This window comes from Rhinoderma darwinii, chromosome 11 (assembly GCF_050947455.1).
Source record: "Rhinoderma darwinii isolate aRhiDar2 chromosome 11, aRhiDar2.hap1, whole genome shotgun sequence".
In the NCBI taxonomy this organism is placed as follows: Eukaryota; Metazoa; Chordata; class Amphibia; order Anura; family Rhinodermatidae; genus Rhinoderma; species Rhinoderma darwinii.
Window position 1 is genome coordinate 97,190,988 of NC_134697.1, and position 18,000 is coordinate 97,208,987.

General features: G+C 47.0%; 1 protein-coding gene across 2 annotated transcripts; it reads right to left on the reverse strand.

Annotated features, from left to right (window-relative positions):
- Window positions 1–4,569: 4,569 nt before the first annotated feature.
- LOC142663409 (uncharacterized) lies at window positions 4,570–17,248 on the reverse strand. 2 transcript variants are annotated; one of them, XM_075842027.1, is made up of 5 exons: window positions 17,167–17,248; window positions 8,655–8,780; window positions 7,816–8,007; window positions 7,254–7,731; window positions 4,570–6,021 (listed from the first exon to the last, which is right to left on the reverse strand). In XM_075842027.1, exons 2-5 carry the CDS (start codon window positions 8,730–8,732, stop codon window positions 4,658–4,660), a joined length of 2,112 nt encoding a protein of 703 aa, XP_075698142.1. In that variant the 5' UTR covers window positions 8,733–8,780; window positions 17,167–17,248; the 3' UTR covers window positions 4,570–4,657. The 2 variants fall into 2 exon arrangements, with proteins under 2 accessions (XP_075698142.1, XP_075698141.1); XM_075842026.1 differs by having other exon boundaries at window positions 17,142–17,215.
- Window positions 17,249–18,000: the final 752 nt, after the last annotated feature.

An 18,000-nucleotide genomic window follows, 5' to 3' on the forward strand; every position in this document is an offset into this window, starting at 1 on the left:
CCAATCTGCAGTAACCTGTAAATATTGTAAGACTGCCCTTCTAACATCAAGAAAATGAAAATCTTCTTCCTTTTGAGTCCTGGGGTTTTGACAAAATGAAGGAAGGACAATCTCCTGATTTCTATAAAAAGCTGATACGACTTTTGGAAGGAAATTAGGATCCCGTTTTCTTACTATTCTATCGTCCGTTATCCTCCGGTACGGTTCGTCAGTGGATAGCGCCTGTATTTCCCCCAGTCTCTGCTGTGGTTATTGCTATTAGAAAGGCAACTTTAAGGGACAAGTGTTTGATGTCTACGTTTTCAACTGGTTCGAAGGGGGGTCTGGTTAGGGCCCAGAGGACAATGCTGAGCTCCCATTGCGGGGATGATTGTCTAATGGTCGGCCTTAGTCTTGAGGCTGCAGACATGAATCTTTTCACCCACCTGTGTTCTGACAGTTGGGTGTCAAAAAACGTACTAAGGGCCGAGACCTGTACTCTGAGGGTGCTGGGTCTCTAGATCCAGTCCCTGCTGTAGAAAGACCAAAATCTGCTGTATGACGGGATGATTCTGGTCCGGGGGTTGGTCTCCACACCAGGAGGTAATTTTTTTTCTAAATCTGTAGTTAGATTGCAGAAGTAACTGATTTACGACTCGCTTTCAGGGTTGTTATTACCTTCTGGGATAAACCTTTTATTTGAGCAGTGCCCCTTCAGGATCCGGGCTGATAAACGAAGGTCCCGGAGATTTTGGTGTCGTAACGGCCCCTGTACTAGCAGATCTTGTTTTAAATGAAGTTCTATAGGATCTTCAATGGCCAACTCCTTCAGAATTGGGATCCAGGCCTTTTTTGTCCAGAATAGGACAATCCAAATGAGTTTCAGATTTTTCTTGTAAAGCTTTTGAAGGACTCTTGATATCAGCGGGAATGGTGGAAAGGCGTATGCTAGATCCATTTCCCAAGGCTGGGATAGAGTATCTATGCCTAGGGGACGATCTCGGGGGTTTAGGGAGAAGACTATTCTTTGAGATATTGAGAGCAGGGTGGGAGATCTGGTACCCCCTGGTGTCTCAGAAAAGACACGGTCATCATGTTGTCTGACAGTATCTTGACATGGTTGTTTTGAAAGGTGAAAGAACTTGACTTCAGTGTTTCCCAGACTGCTCTCAGTTCTCGGTAATTTGGGGATTGAGCCGCTATGGTCAGTGGCCAAGTCCCCTGAATAGAATTGTCTGGGAGTTTGGCTCCCCAACCTTTTTTGCTTGCATATGTCAGAACTAGGATTGCTGGAGGCTGATGCCAAAATTCACCCCTTCTGAGATTTGAGTGCTCTGTCCACCAATATAGGCACGTTTTGATCTTCTGAGGTATCTTTATCTTCCGATCTAGGGATAACGGTTTCTTGTCCCATGAGGAAAGTATCCACCTTTGGAGTGGATGGGAATGGTTTTGGCTCCAGGCCACTGACAATGCAGGCTGTCATCTGACCTAGCATACTCATTGCCGCTCTTATTTTGTAAGACGTGGCTTTTTGAAAATTCCTGATATTGGAGTTTATAGTCCTTCTTTTTTCTCCTAGTAATAAGGACATCTGGAGGGTAGCGTCCAGTATGACCCCTAGAAATCTCATCCGAGTGTCTGGAATCAAGTTTGATTTTTGATAGTTTATGATCCAACCTAGTTCTTCTAGTTGGCTTGTCACTAGCTTTACCTGAGTGGAAAGAATCTCCTGGGTCTCTGCTGTAATTAGGCAGTCGTCCAGATAGGGGACTATAATAATTCCCTGTCTGCAAAATGAACCTATCACTTCTATCATCATTTTTGTGAATACCCTTGGGGCGGATGAAATTCCGAGGGGGAGAGCTGTAAATTGGTAATGGACCACCGTCGAGTCCTTTACTGCAAACCTTAGGAATCTCTGCGAGGAGGAATGATGGGGACGTGGTAGTAAGCATGCTTTAGATCTAGGGTGCATATGTAAGCCCCTTGCTTTATTAAGGGAGTGGTGGATGCTACTGATTCCATCTTGAACCTCCTGTAAATTATCCAATTGTTGAGGTGTTTCAGGTTTATTAGCCTGTATGAACTGTCTGGCTTTTTTTATTATAAGAAATAGAGAGGAGTAGTGACCTTCTCCCCACTGATCCTGTGGTACCTGAGATATTACCCCTCTCTGGTGTAGGTTTCGGATGTTGTCTAACATCTGATTTCTCAGAAATTGTGAGGGTTGTGTTATCAGAAAAAATCTCTTCGGAGGAAGGATTAAAAATACTACACGATAGCCGTTTCTTATGTCTAGGACCCATTTGTTCTGGGTGATGTTCCATAGACTGGAGAATTTTAACAACCTTCCTCCGACCTTGACGTCATGGTCTGTTTTCTTGTCCATTCAGGTTGAGAAGAAGCCTCTAACCCTCCCCCCTTTTGGATAACTCCAGCGACCTGTCTTTACTTTCCCTAGTTTTCACTCTGGGGTCTTTGGGAACGAAAGGGAAACTTCCTTTTAGTTGGTTTATCCTCTGGAAATCCCTTTTTCCTAGCTGCCGCCTTCTCTAGGACCTTGTCTAGGTCTGGGCCAAAAACAAATTCCCCCCTAAACGGGATTTTACAAAGCCTATTTTAAGAACGGGTGTCCCCTCTTTGCCAGTATCTTAACCACAGAGATCTTCTCGCGGCATTGGTGAAGGCCCCTTCCTTGGCCGCGAACCTGATGCATTCTGCTGAGACATCTGCTAGAAACCCCGTAGCTGCTTTTAGGAGAGGAATTGACTCTGCTAATTGGTCCTTGGGCGTTTTTACCTTGAGGTGGTTCTCTAACTCACCTAACCAAACAAATAGGGTTCTAGATACTGAAGTGGCTGCTGTTAGACTTCATGCTAAACATTGATGTTTCCCGGGCCTTTTTTAGGAGACAGTCAGACTTCCAATCCATAGGGTCCCTTAACTGAGCTGAATCTTCAGATGGCATGGATGTTTGTTTAACCACCTTTGCCTTCTGAATATCTACTTTAGGGATCTCGTCCCAGATGCCTGCATCCTCTTTATCAAAAAGAAGACTATTCTTAAATTCACGGGAGACCCCCAGCCTTTTTTCTGGGTCTTTCCATTCCTCGTTTATTAACTTGAATACATTTTCGTTAATAGGAAAAACACATTTCTTCCTTGTTTTTAGACCACCAAACATCTCGCCCTGGACGGTTTTTTGTTTTGCAACCTCCTCCATATTCATTGTACGCATGATTGCCTTTAGTAAATCATCCAGATCCCTAGAGGAAAAATAGTATTTCTTCTGATCGTCCAGATTGCCTTCAGGATCTAGTGACCCCAATTCATCTATGTCCTCTGGACCTTTAAATGAACAAGAGGCCCCTTCAGTGTCTGACTCAGATGGGGGTTCGTTCACTAACTTCACCTTCTTATACGGGGAGGATTGGCTGCGTATTGAGGCTGTATAGAGGATAGGGAGGATTGTACTTCCTCTCTAATCATAGAACGTAAGTCATCCATGAGGGAAGGTTGTTCATCTTTGATTAGTTTATTAATGCATGATGAACAGAGCTGTTTTTTGTATGCGTCTGACAGCTTCTTGGAGCATGTAGCGCACTTTTTGGATCTTTTAAGCTCTCCATGCTTAGGTTTTTGGAATCCCTCTTTCTCCACCTAATAAACGAGAGACAGAGGGAGACCCAGCTAGTATAGAATACATTAATATGACAGGTATTATCCCCATGGGGAAAACTCAGGGGAGTGGATGGGCAGGAGACCTCAGATTCAGCAAACTGGGACCCCACCAGATCGCCACCAGGAATGGACATGTTGGGAAATACAGACCTCAGAGCAGGATGCACGTGGCAATCTGTACTGAACATGCCGGTCTTTTACCTGCTCCGCGTTTCCAATTCAGTCCCCGTTTGCGACGTCACTTCTGTCCACACGGTCGTCTGACGCCACTTCCGCCAGATGTAGACTGCCTGGCTGAAACGCAAACGTGGCTTGGAACGCCGGTGGAAGTGCCTCACTCTGTCTGTTATTCTCACGGGACCGCAGGCGGACGGGTGGTATCTTCGCCAAGGGGGAAGGGAAACCCTTAGGTACGCTCCCCCCCCAAGTGGAATCCCGGTCGGAAGGAGGAGGCCCCCGATCTTGACCTCCATGTCTAGGTTTAGAAAACTGTGTTCAATTCCCTCCCCCCCTTTAAGGGAAGAGGATCATCTCTTCATCCTGACCCCTGTAGGGACAGGAAATAAACTGGTGGGAGGCTGAGGGTGGGGCCCTTTTAACCCCTCTCAGTTCCTGTCCCTGCAGAGGACAAGGGATCATCCTCCTAGTGTGCCGTCATGGGGGACGAGATGGAAACACTTAATTTAAAAAAAAGAAAAAAAAAGCTTGGTGAGTGACGCAAACAATGAAGGGTCCAAAACCTGATGTCTGAACACCATGACCTATTCTAAAAGTGGGCAAAGCATTTGTTGCTCCTACATAAGGGACCGACTTCATTTATATTGGATCATCACCTCATGGATAAAATCAGGACTCTTGAAAGCTATTGACCATGTACAACAGACACACCATACACATAAAAGCCAATACGTGTTATATTTATTACATTTCTGACATATTTGTGAACTAAATGTCCCATAGAATTATTCATAGTTTTGAGAGTACAAAGGGGGCATTATTTCCCTGCCGAGTGGACACTGCGATGCATGAGAAGCTCAGAACTGCTAATAAAATACGTGTCACACTCTAGGCATTTGAAGGGTTTGCTGAGAACGTGAACTTCTTGGTGCTTGAAAAGAGAAGAGCTGTATCTGAACGATTGACCGCATTCGGAACAAGCATATGGTTTCTCCCCTGTGTGAAGTCTATTGTGCCGTGACAGACTGGATTTATCATTGAAACGTCTCCCACATTCTGAACACACAAATGGTTTCTCCCCAGTGTGGATTCTCACGTGACGGACAAAGTGCGAACGATCTGAAAACGATTTCCCACATTCTGGACAGGAGAACTGTTTTTTTTTGGAGTGGTAGTGCTGGTGTTTCACGAGGAGAGCGTTATTCCTAAAACAAGTCCCACACTGAGAGCAGAGAAAAGGCACATCCCCTGTGTGGACCTTCTCATGTTTGAGAAGCTGGTAATTTCGGGTAAATCGTTTGCCGCACTCCGAACATTCGAAAGGTTTTTTCCCTGTGTGGATTTTACAGTGAGCCACAAGTTCATACTGGTTTATGAAACTTCTCTCACATTCAGGACATTTAAATGGCTGCGATAGATCAGCGTGCATTCTCTGATGTCTGGTGAGGTATGAACGGTCACAGAAGGACTTTCCGCACTCGGCGCACGTGTACGGTTTCACTCCAACGTGGACACTCTGGTGTCTGATGTAGTGAGAGACTTTAGAAAAGGATTTTCCACATTTAGAACATAAAAATGGCTTCTCCCTGATGTGGCTTCTCTGATGAAGCGTAAGGAGCTGCTTGTTTGGAAAATCTTTATTGCATTTTGGACAAATAAATGTTTTGACATTTTGTTCCCGATTTTCGGAATTTATCTCGCTTATTGGGGTTGTGTCAGGAGGAACCGTATTCTCCATGTTTCCGGCCATTCGTCCATTATTAACTTTGCCTTTCGCAGTATGATGGGACTTTAACACGACTTCTGTGAGGCCATCCTTCTTGGTTTGTACCAAGCCTCTCTTGCTATACGGGACTGTATAATTGTTTTTCACATGATTTATGTCAATATTTGTGAGGTCTCCGTCATGTATGACTGGTTCCTCCTTGATCTGAAGAAGTGGATATTGCGGTGTATGATATGTGGGAGAAGACATGTTGAGGTTTCCTCCATTACATGACACTGGTTCTTCTTTAATTGATTGGTACGGTGTTTTGGACTCGTTGAGGTTTTCCATGTTGTATGATGATAATTCCACAGTCTTTGTTTTCTTCAGTCTCGAAACATCATCTTTCACTCTTTTGACTCGGTTACACATTGGTCCATGAACTCCTGCAGTGGTATATATACTATCCGAGTCGCCTGTTATGAAAGAAAAAGGAATTTAGCATATTTATACAACACATTAATAAACTGCCCATACACATACAATAGCTGTCGGCTTGTTCGGGCTAAAGCTATTCCTTTCAACACACTTGGCTCAAGTAGAGAGGAATGACGTCTCTGGCAGCAGCTTCTCTCTGGTGGTAAGAAGGGATCGGGCACGTGGTGGGAAATTGGGGATTTCACTTTTCCTAGACGTCTGCCATGGAGTTGGGACCACCCTACGCAGTAGATAGTCGATCCTGCCTAAATCGGCGGGTTTGCTTGACTTTCATCTAATGTGTATGAGCACCCTTACTCATTTATTTTTGCACAAGTCACTTCTTATTCTCTAACATCCACCGCTCAAAAGAACAGGGGTACCAAACCCCTGAATGAAGACAGCGGAAGGTCACGCATGCGCGCTGCCGCTCCATTCATTCTCTATGGGACTGATGGATAAAGCGGAGCGCAGTGCTCGGCTATCTCCGACAGTCCCATAGAGAATTAATGGAGCGGCACTCTGTATTTACAGGGGTTTGGTACCACTGTATTCTTGATCGTGGGGGTCCCGATGGTGGGACCCCCATCGATCAAACAATTATCACCTATTCTGCTGTGTTGTTGTGGGGGGAATAACCCTTTAAGCACCAAGTGTTATTGAGCAGTTTGGGGAGAGATATGAGGAAGGGGCTTCTATAAACAAGTTTAAAAGTGGGCCAAAATAGATTAACAAAGCCTTAATACAATAGGAAGGGTTTATCCATGAACCATAGACAATTAAGATATTGATATATGGTAGAATAAAGGAGTCCCCAACGTCGTAAGGACTGGTCAGAGCTTCTTTATAAGCTAAATTTGGAGGAGCTACAATAATGGGGACGATTTACTACTGCGTCTGCGTCTAGAATGTGTCGGAAAATGTGCCCAATTTTGCTGCAATTTGGCGCATTTCATTTTCGACTAATTTAAGAACAGATGTTTGCACCTCACTAGACGCTTTCTAGAAAACAGGGCAAGGCTTAAAATAGGCCCAACAAGAACTAAACCAACCAAGAGGAAGGCAAAAATGTCGAGCAAGAGGCACCACTATGATAAATTTGGAGCATCTTCAGACTGCCCGGTCTACGTTTATGCTGTATAAATCTTAGACGTTATTAGTAAATCTGCCCCAGTGTTATCAAAGTCCGGTATTTTAATGTTATAATAGTCACAGACAGAATAGATTTTACCTGTAGATACCAGGTGGTCCTCCATCATGATGTCCTTGTAGAGATCCCTCTTACCCGGTGGTGTGTGGTTCCGGTGGTCCTCCATCATGATGTCCTTGTAGAGATCCTTCTTACCCGGTGGTGTACGGTTCTGGTGGTCCTCCATCATGACGTCCTTGTACAGATCCTTCTTACCCGGTGGTGTGCAGTTTTGGTGGTCCTCCATCATGACGTCCTTGTAGAGATCCTTCTTACCCAGTGGTGTGTGGTTCCGGTGGTCCTCTATCATGACGTCCTTGTAGAGATCCCTCTTACCCGGTGATGTGCAGTCCCGGTGGTCCTCCATCATGACGTCCTTGTAGAGATCCCTCTTACCCGGTGGTGTACAGTTCCGGTGGTTCTCCATCATGACCTCCTTGTACAGATCCTTGTGTCCTTCTATATACTCCCACTCCTCCATGGAGAAATAGACGGCGACATCCTGACATCTTATAGGAACCTGACACACAAGGATACAGTCATCATCCCGACACATTATACCTTGTGTTATTATATAATGTCCCAGCATTCCCGGCAGTGTCACCTCTCCAGTCAGCAGCTCTATGATCTTGTGGGTGAGGTCCAGGATCTTCTCATCGTTGTTCCTCTCATGTATCAGTGAGTGAGGTGGAGGCGCCGTGATGGGGGTCTTGATTCTGCTCCATCCTCCGGACTCATGGGGACGGCTGCCGGGGGTCACACACTCTCCAGACGTCGTCTTCACTACTGTGTAATCCTGTGTATAGACAGACCCTGATAAATATCTCTATATACATTCCCACAATCACTCACCACTACAGTTTGGTCTCTGTGTTATTAACCTCTCGGCGACATTCGATGTACTATAACGTTGAACGTACGACTTCATAATATGGCGCGGGCTCTTTGTGGGGTGGAATGGAGGAAAAACAGTGATTCTTCAATATTTTTGTTGGGTTTTGTTTTTGCGACGTTCACCGTGCGGAAAAAAAAAAAAGGATGTTAACTTTATTCTGTGGGTCAAAATGATTATGGCGATACCAAATTGATAGAATTTTTTTCATGTTTTACTACTACAGGGCTTAATAGGAGCACAAAGATGGCAGACCTAGGGTCCTTTATTAGGCCCCCAACAACACCCTGCGATCGCGTTGCGGAGGGGAACGACAGGACGTCACAGAGGCTGCCCCTTATTCTAATGGCTTAGAATCTGCGGTCACGATTGTATGCGGTATCTAATGGGTTAAACCCTCGTGGCAGTGACGTGTGGGCTGTAACCTACTTATGTGACAGAGACCGCTCCATACATTCCCCGGCCTCTGATAGAGATACATATATATATATATATATAGCGGATGTTGGGAAGGGGTTACAACATATTTCCAGGGTTCCGGAATCCCTGACCTCGGCAGTGAGCAGGTAGATGATCTCCAGGGCGAGGTTCAGGATCCTCTCGGTCACCTTGCAGTTGTCCGTGGTCATTTTGAGTGATTTGGACTTGGAGGAGCGGTCGCTGATGTGATCTTCATCCTGCGGTGAAGGAAGAGGCTCAGATTATCTTCACTCTGATCGTCTCGCGGACATGAATAAAGGATGATGTGACCCGGCGTCTGACTTCTCTGCATACATCTCATTATATATTACGTGTGACACAAAGTCTTCACAGAAAATCCTACAGTTAAAGGGGTCGTCCGCTATCAACAAATTAACCGTATTTTTTTTTATGATTAAAAGTTATACGTTTTTACAATATACTTTCTGTATTTATTCCTGACGATTTTCAAGACCTCTGCTTGTTGTTATCCAGTAGGAACATTCATTGTTTACTTCTAGTGGATACAATTCTGTCCATGATCATGTGATGGACACAGGTGCTGGGGTGGTTACAGGGTCATGTGATGGACACAGGTGCTGGGATCGTTACAGGGTCATGTGATGGACACACAGGTGCTGGGGTGGTTACAGGGTCATGTGATGGACACACAGGTGCTTGGATCGTTACAGGGTCATGTGATGGACACACAGGTGCTGGGGTGGTTACAGGGTCATGTGATGGACACACAGGTGCTGGGGTCGTTACAGGGTCATGTGATGGACACAGGTGCTGGGGTGGTTACAGGGTCATGTGATGGACACACAGGTGCTGGGATCGTTACAGGGTCATGTGATGGACACAGGTGCTGGGGTGGTTACAGGGTCATGTGATGGACACACAGGTGCTGGGAGCGTTCTAGTATGTGTATTGGAGCTGTGTCTTCGAACGATCCCAGCACCTGTGTGTCCATCACATGACCCTGTAACGATCCCAGCACCTGTGTGTCCATCACATGACCCTGTAATGATCCCAGCACCTGTGTGTCCATCACATGACCATGTAACGATCCCAGCACCTGTGTGTCCATCACATGAGCCTGTAACCACCCCAGCACCTGTGTGTCCATCACATGACCATGTAACGATCCCAGCACCTGTGTGTCCATTACATGACCCTGTAACGATCCCAGCACCTGTGTGTCCATCACATGACCCGGTCACGATCCCAGCACCCGTGTGTCCATCACATGACCCTGTAATGATCCCAGCACCCGTGTGTCCATCACATGACCCTGTAACGACCTCAGCACCTGTGTGTCCATCACATGACCCTGTAACGACAACAGCACCTGTGTGTCCATCACATGACCATGTAACGACCTCAGCACCTGTGTGTCCATCACATGACCATGTAACAATCCCAGCACCTGTGTGTCCATCACATGACCCTGTCACGATCCCAGCACCTGTGTGTCCATCACATGACCCTGTCACGATCCCAGCACTTGTGTGTCCATCACATGACCCTGTCACGATCCCAGCACCTGTGTGTCCATCACATGACCATGTAACGATCCCAGCACCTGTGTGTCCATCACATGACCCTGTCACGATCCCAGCACCTGTGTGTCCATCACATGACCCTGTCACGATCCCAGCACCTGTGTGTCCATCACATGACCCTGTAACCACCCCAGCACCTGTGTGTCCATCACATGACCCTGTCACGATCCCAGCACCTGTGCGTCCATCACATGACATCCGTGTCAGGGCTCCGCTCACATCCGTGCCAGGGCTCCGCTCACATCCGTGTCAGGGCTCCGCTCACATCCGTGTCAGCGCTCCGCTCACATCCGTGTCAGCGCTCCGCTCACATCCGTGTCAGCGCTCCGTTCACATCCGTGTCAGCGCTCCGTTCATGGGTTCCATCGGACCTATGGGTTCCATAGGTTTCCGTTTCCATCACTATTGATTTCAATGGTGACTGATCTGGTGCAAATGGTTTCCGTTTGTCCCCGTTATTTTGATGGAATGAATAGCGCAGTCGACTACGGCATTGATTCCGTCAAAACAACGTAACCCTTCCACAACGGTGACAAACGGAAACCATGTGCACCGGATTCGTCACCACTGAAATCAAGTGATGGAAATGGAAAGCTATGGTTTCCGTTTGGACTCCGTTCATGGTTCCCCTGATGGAATTCCCCGACGGAACCCATGACCGGCGTCCCGGTGCAGATGTGAACGGAGCCTTACAGAAGTTTATCGGATCGTTTTATCTGGACTATAAATTATCTTTGCAGTCGTCACCGGTCTTTACAATAATATCTCATGAAATTTATCCCCCCCCCCCCAACCTGCTGCACTTCCAGCGCCTCCTTGTTGGCACCGACCGCGGAAACCATTATTTGGCGTCCATGGTGAATATAGCAACGGGGTTGAGCCCGGTTTAGGGCACACATTCCCTTTACCAGCACGTCCTGGGTTCCTACGTTTTTGCTAGCACCGCGCACGCCCATTATTTGGCGTCCGTGGTGAATACAGCAACATGGTGGAGCCTGGTTTACGGCGCTTGCCTGTAGTCCGTATCTCCCGGCGTCCTGGTGGCCACTTGCGCATTACTTAGAATAATCGCGGGCTGATCATACAGTATATGCGGATCTAAGTGCTGAAAGTACAAATTAAAAGGTTACCATTCTATGTGAGTTGTACGCGGCCCACAGCGGGTGATTACGGGCACGGACGGCCGCCCGCATTTGCGGCCGTGCTCCCATTATAAAGTATAGGCGCGCCGTCCGTAAAATAAAAAAATAGGACATGTCTTATTTTTTTGCGGGTCATTTTTACGGCCTGTAAATATATGGAAAGGCGTCCACGGGAAATGGAAATGAGCGGGTCCATAATTTCATTCGCAATTACGGATCAAAGCTTCGGCCGTGCGCACGGGGCCTTACCTGTGACTATAGACCAACACATGGCAATGACATCATCAATGATTAGTACTAATTGCATGGACTGGCATCAGCTGTAGGGGGAGGGGAGGGAATGTCTGTTTGCCTTTAAAAGCAGGCAGATCACCACTTATCATCAGCTGCTTATCACCAGTACATCCATTACTATCCACAGTGAGAGATCTCCATCCTCATCATCTCCGGACATGATCAGATCTACCAGCGGTCTGGGGCAGACGTGACGTGGTGACGGGTCGTGAGTAGCGACATACAAATCGACGCTGTGGCTACTGAAGAGTTTTTGTTTTTCTCTTTTCACAGGTCTGATATATTGGGCATCGTACACCTTATAGCCGCTCCTTCACCAGCTTTTCTGCCAGGTGGCACCACTTATCCTGCTGGTGATCTGTTTTTTTTTGATTGTGTGGTCCCCTGATGAACCCGTCACTTTACCAGGGGAGACGCGTCGTTACTTTGTTTATTATCTGTACTTATTGTTTCTTTTTTATGTCCAGGACCTCCTTCTATTAGAGAAACATAAGGCCAATGAGATCCGCGATGTTCCCCAGACCGCGCGCCCGACCCCTTCCCTAGACCGCGCGCCCGACCCCTTCCCTAGACCGCGCGCCCGGCCCCCTTCCCTAGACCGCGCGCCCGGCCCCCTTCCCTAGACCGCGCGCCCGGCCCCCTTCCCTAGACCGCGCGCCCGGCCCCCTTCCCTAGACCGCGCGCCCGGCCCCCTTCCCGAGACCGCGCGCCCGGCCCCCTTCCCGAGACCGCGCGCCCGGCCCCCTTCCCGAGACCGCGCGCCCGGCCCCCTTCCCGAGACCGCGCGCCCGGCCCCCTTCCCGAGACCGCGCGCCCGGCCCCCTTCCCGAGACCGCGCGCCCGGCCCCCTTCCCGAGACCGCGCGCCCGGCCCCCTTCCCGAGACCGCGCGCCCGGCCCCCTTCCCGAGACCGCGCGCCCGGCCCCCTTCCCGAGACCGCGCGCCCGGCCCCCTTCCCGAGACCGCGCGCCCGGCCCCCTTCCCGAGACCGCGCGCCCGGCCCCCTTCCCGAGACCGCGCGCCCGGCCCCCTTCCCGAGACCGCGCGCCCGGCCCCCTTCCCGAGACCGCGCGCCCGGCCCCCTTCCCGAGACCGCGGGCCCGTTCCCGAGACCGTGCGCCCGGCCCGTTCTCTAGACTATTAAATCGGATAGGCCAATAACCGGGCGTGTAGGGTTTAGGCAGGGCCGGCTCCAGGTTTATGTGGGCCCTTGGGCAACACAGACTAAGAGCCTGCCACATTTTCTACATAATGATGCCAGCCATAGAGACATGTCATGCTGCCAGTCGTGGGGCCCTTTAAACAGCGCCCACCGTGGGGCCTTTACAGTATTGCCTATTTGCATACATCACACTGCACGGAGCCTGCGCACATCTTCTGAACGTGGTCAGTCCTGCTTATGGCTGAGACCCTCTTCACTGGCTGAGCGGAAACCTCGACATGTACATGGCTCCTCTACGGCCAGTGGCAAATACAACTACTCTCAACATCTACTCAAAGACACGATCCGATGCCGGGAGCAAAGAGATTGTGCTGTTCAGAGAGATGTCACAACCCTATAACCACATCCCATTATATACCCGCTGTAAGTACTATGAGACTCCTTATATACCCGCTGCCCGTACTATGAGACTCCTTATATACCCGCTGCCAGTACTATGAGACTCATTATATACCCGCTGCCAGGACTATGAGACTCCTTATATACCTGCTGCCAGGACTATGAGACTCATTATATACCCGCTGCCGGTACTATGAGACTCATTATATACCCGCTGCCAGTACTATGAGACTCATTATATACCCGCTGCCAGGACTATGAGACTCATTATATACCCGCTGCCAGTACTAGGAGACTCATTATATACCCGCTGCCAGTACCATGAGACTCATTATATACCCGTTGCCAGGACCATGAGACTCATTATATACCCGCTGCCAGGACTATGAGACTCATTATATACCCGCTGCCAGTACCATGAGACTCATTATATACCCGCTGCCAGTACCATGAGACTCATTATATACCCGCTGCCAGTACCATGAGACTCATTATATACCCGCTGCCAGTACCATGAGACTCATTATATACCCGCTGCCAGTACCATGAGACTCATATACCCGCTGCCAGTCCTGTAACCACCATTATATCCCCATCTTCTAGTCCTGTAACCACCATTATATCCCCATCTTCTAGTCCTGTAACCACCATTATATCCCCATCTTCTAGTCCTGTAACCACCATTATATCCCCATCTTCTAGTCCTGTAACCACCATTATATCCCCATCTTCTAGTCCTGTAACCACCATTATATCCCCATCTTCTAGTCCTGTAACCACCATTATATCCCCCTCTCCCGATTCTTTAACCACCATTATATCCTCATCTTCTAGTCCTGTCACCACCATTATATCCCCATCTTCTAGTCCTGTAACCACCATTATATCCCCATCTTCTAGTCATGTAACCACCATTATATACCCATCTTCTAGTCCTGTAACCACCATTATATCCCCATCTTCTAGTCCTGTAACCACCATTATATCCCCATCTTCTAGTCCTGTAACCACCATTATATCCCCATCTTCTAGTCCTGTAACCACCATTATATCCTCATCTTCTAGTCCTGTAACCACCATTATATCCCCATCTTCTAGTCCTGTAACTACCATTATATCCCCATCTTCTAGACCTGTAACCACCATTATATCCCCATCTTCTAGTCCTGTAACTACCATTATATCCCCATCTTCTAGTCCTGTAACCACCATTATATCCCCCTCTCCCGGTTCTGTAACCACCATTATATCCCCCTCTCCCGGTTCTGTAACCACCATTATATCCCCATCTTCTAGTCCTGTCACCACCATTATATCCCCATCTTCTAGTCCTGTCACCACCATTATATCCTCATCTTCTAGTCCTGTAACCACCATTATATCCTCATCTTCTAGTCCTGTAACCACCATTATATCCCCATCTTCTAGTCCTGTAACCACCATTATATCCCCATCTTCTAGTCCTGTAACTACCATTATATCCCCATCTTCTAGTCCTGTAACTACCATTATATCCCCATCTTCTAGTCCTGTAACCACCATTATATCCCCCTCTCCCGGTTCTGTAACCACCATTATATCCTCATCTTCTAGTCCTGTCACCACCATTATATCCCCATCTTCTAGTCCTGTCACCACCATTATATCCCCATCTTCTAGTCCTGTAACCACCATTATATCCCACTCTCCCGGTTCTGTAACCACCATTATATCCCCATCTTCTAGTCCTGTAACCACCATTATATCCCCATCTTCTAGTCCTGTAACCACCATTATATCCCCATCTTCTAGTCCTGTAACCACCATTATATCCCCATCTTCTAGTCCTGTAACCACCATTATATCCCCATCTTCTAGTCCTGTAACCACCATTATATCCCCATCTTCTAGTCCTGTAACCACCATTATATCCCCCTCTCCCGATTCTGTAACCACCATTATATCCTCATCTTCTAGTCCTGTCACCACCATTATATCCTCATCTTCTAGTCCTGTAACTACCATTGTATCCCCATCTTCTAGTCCTGTAACCACCATTATATCCTCATCTTCTAGTCCTGTAACCACCATTATATCCCCATCTTCCAGTCCTGTCACTACCATTATATCCCCATCTTCCAGTCCTGTCACTACCATTATATCCCCATCTTCTAGTCCTGTAACCACCATTATATCCCCAACTTCTAGTCCTGTAACCACCATTATATCCCCATCTTCTAGTCCTGTAACCACCATTATATCCTCATCTTCTAGTCCTGTAACCACCATTATATCCTCATCTTCTAGTCCTGTAACCACCATTATATCCTCATCTTCTAGTCCTGTAACCACCATTATATCCCCATCTTCTAGTCCTGTAACCACCATTATATCCCCATCTTCTAGTCCTGTCACCACCATTATATCCCCATCTTCTAGTCCTGTCACCACCATTATATCCCCATCTTCTAGTCCTGTCACCACCATTATATCCCCATCTTCTAGTCCTGTCACCACCATTATATCCCCATCTTCTAGTCCTGTCACCACCATTATATCCCCATCTTCTAGTCCTGTCACCACCATTATATCCCCATCTTCTAGTCCTGTCACCACCATTATATCCTCATCTTCTAGTCCTGTCACCACCATTATATCCCCATCTTCTAGTCCTGTCACCACCATTATATCCCCATCTTCTAGTCCTGTAACCACCATTATATCCCCATCTTCTAGTCCTGTAACCACCATTATATCCTCATCTTCTAGTCCTGTAACCACCATTATATCCTCATCTTCTAGTCCTGTAACCACCATTATATCCCCCTCTCCCGGTTCTGTAACCACCATTATATCCCCCTCTCCCGGTTCTGTAACCACCATTATATCCCCATCTTCTAGTCCTGTAACCACCATTATATCCCCATCTTCTAGTCCTGTAACCACCATTATATCCCCATCTTCTAGTCCTGTAACCACCATTATATCCCCAACTTCTAGTCCTGTAACCACCATTATATCCCCATCTTCTAGTCCTGTAACCACCATTATATCCTCATCTTCTAGTCCTGTAACCACCATTATATCCTCATCTTCTGGTCCTGTAACCACCATTATATCCCCATCTTCTAGTCCTGTAACCACCATTATATCCTCATCTTCTAGTCCTGTAACCACCATTATATCCTCATCTTCTAGTCCTGTAACCACCATTATATCCTCATCTTCTAGTCCTGTAACCACCATTATATCCTCATCTTCTAGTCCTGTAACCACCATTATATCCCCATCTTCTAGTCCTGTAACCACCATTATAACCCCATCTTCTAGTCCTGTAACCACCATTATATCCCCATCTTCTAGTCCTGTAACCACCATTATATCCCCATCTTCTAGTCCTGTAACCACCATTATATCCCCATCTTCTAGTCCTGTAACCACCATTATATCCTCATCTTCTAGTCCTGTAACCACCATTATATCCCCATCTTCTAGTCCTGTAACCACCATTATATCCCCATCTTCTAGTCCTGTAACCACCATTATATCCCCCTCTCCCGGTTCTGTAACCACCATTATATCCCCTGCTCCTGGTATTCTAATACTAGGAGCGGGATATATAGTGGACCCTATAAGGCCCATTATACCGTATCTCTCACTCCTATTATATTGCACATTATACAATCCACTTATTATTATATCTCACGTTATATTCCCTACTCTTAGTATTATAAATAACATTATATGTCACACGTATTATTATAAGACATACATAAGGGTCACACACATCCCATTATATCCCCCACTAGTGCTATAATGCCCTTTATATCCCGATTCTAATATTATGAAGTCCACTACACCCGGCTGATAGTATATAAGGCCCATAATAACATAAGGCTCCTTCCATACCCCGCTCCTAGTATTATAAGATCCATTATACAGTTTCTCCCACTCTTATTATGTTATAGCATTATTAGTATACGTCTATTATATTATAATGCACATTATATATCACACGTATTATTATAACAAACACACCATAGATCCGACTTCTCATTATTACCTTCCTCTGCAAGTTGGATTGTTTATCACATGCAGCAGAGATAGTAAGATAACCCGGAAGTAGTTGCTGATGCAGGGAGTTCTGGGAGTTGTAGTTTATAGCTGTAGCTAGCAGTAACCACTAGAGGGAACACTGAACGTTACCTCTTGTCTTGTGTTATGGAGCCATCTTGGGTGTGACTCCTATTTTGTATTTTATAGCTATTTGTTCTCTTCGGCCGGGGGCTACACAGCACAGGAATATAATATAATAGATTAGCCTATAGCAATGCATAGATGTGTTGTATTATAGCGATTAGTCTCGCAGGAGATTGACGGAACGCACTGCGGGCGATATAACGCCATGGAGCCGTGCCCTTAGACAGGCTGGGAAATAAAAAGTCATGTGATCGGTTACTATGGACGACTGCATCAGTTTTGCGCTTTGTTCTTCGCTGTGCCCACAGGTAATATTAGTTGATGGTTAATGTGCGCCCTTTAGGCCGGGTTCCCACGTAGCGTAAAGGCTGAGGAAAATTTGCGAAAACGTTTATAAATTGACCTGCGGTGAGGATTTTAAATCTGCAGCATCTGAATTTATGCTGCGTTTTCGTTGCTTTGCTGTTGCCGGTTTTCCCCATTGAATTTGATGGGGCTGTAAAACCCGCAACAAACAGCCAGGCTTTGCGACGAAATCGCACCAATTCCTCATGCTTACCCAGATCTCTGCGCTCCAGCGATGACGTTTCATTCCATGTGACTACTGCAACGGTCACATGGGATGAAACGTCATCCCAGGAGGCCGGGCTGCAAAACGTCAGCGGAATGCGTCATCATGGTTACGGCCGGGGTACGA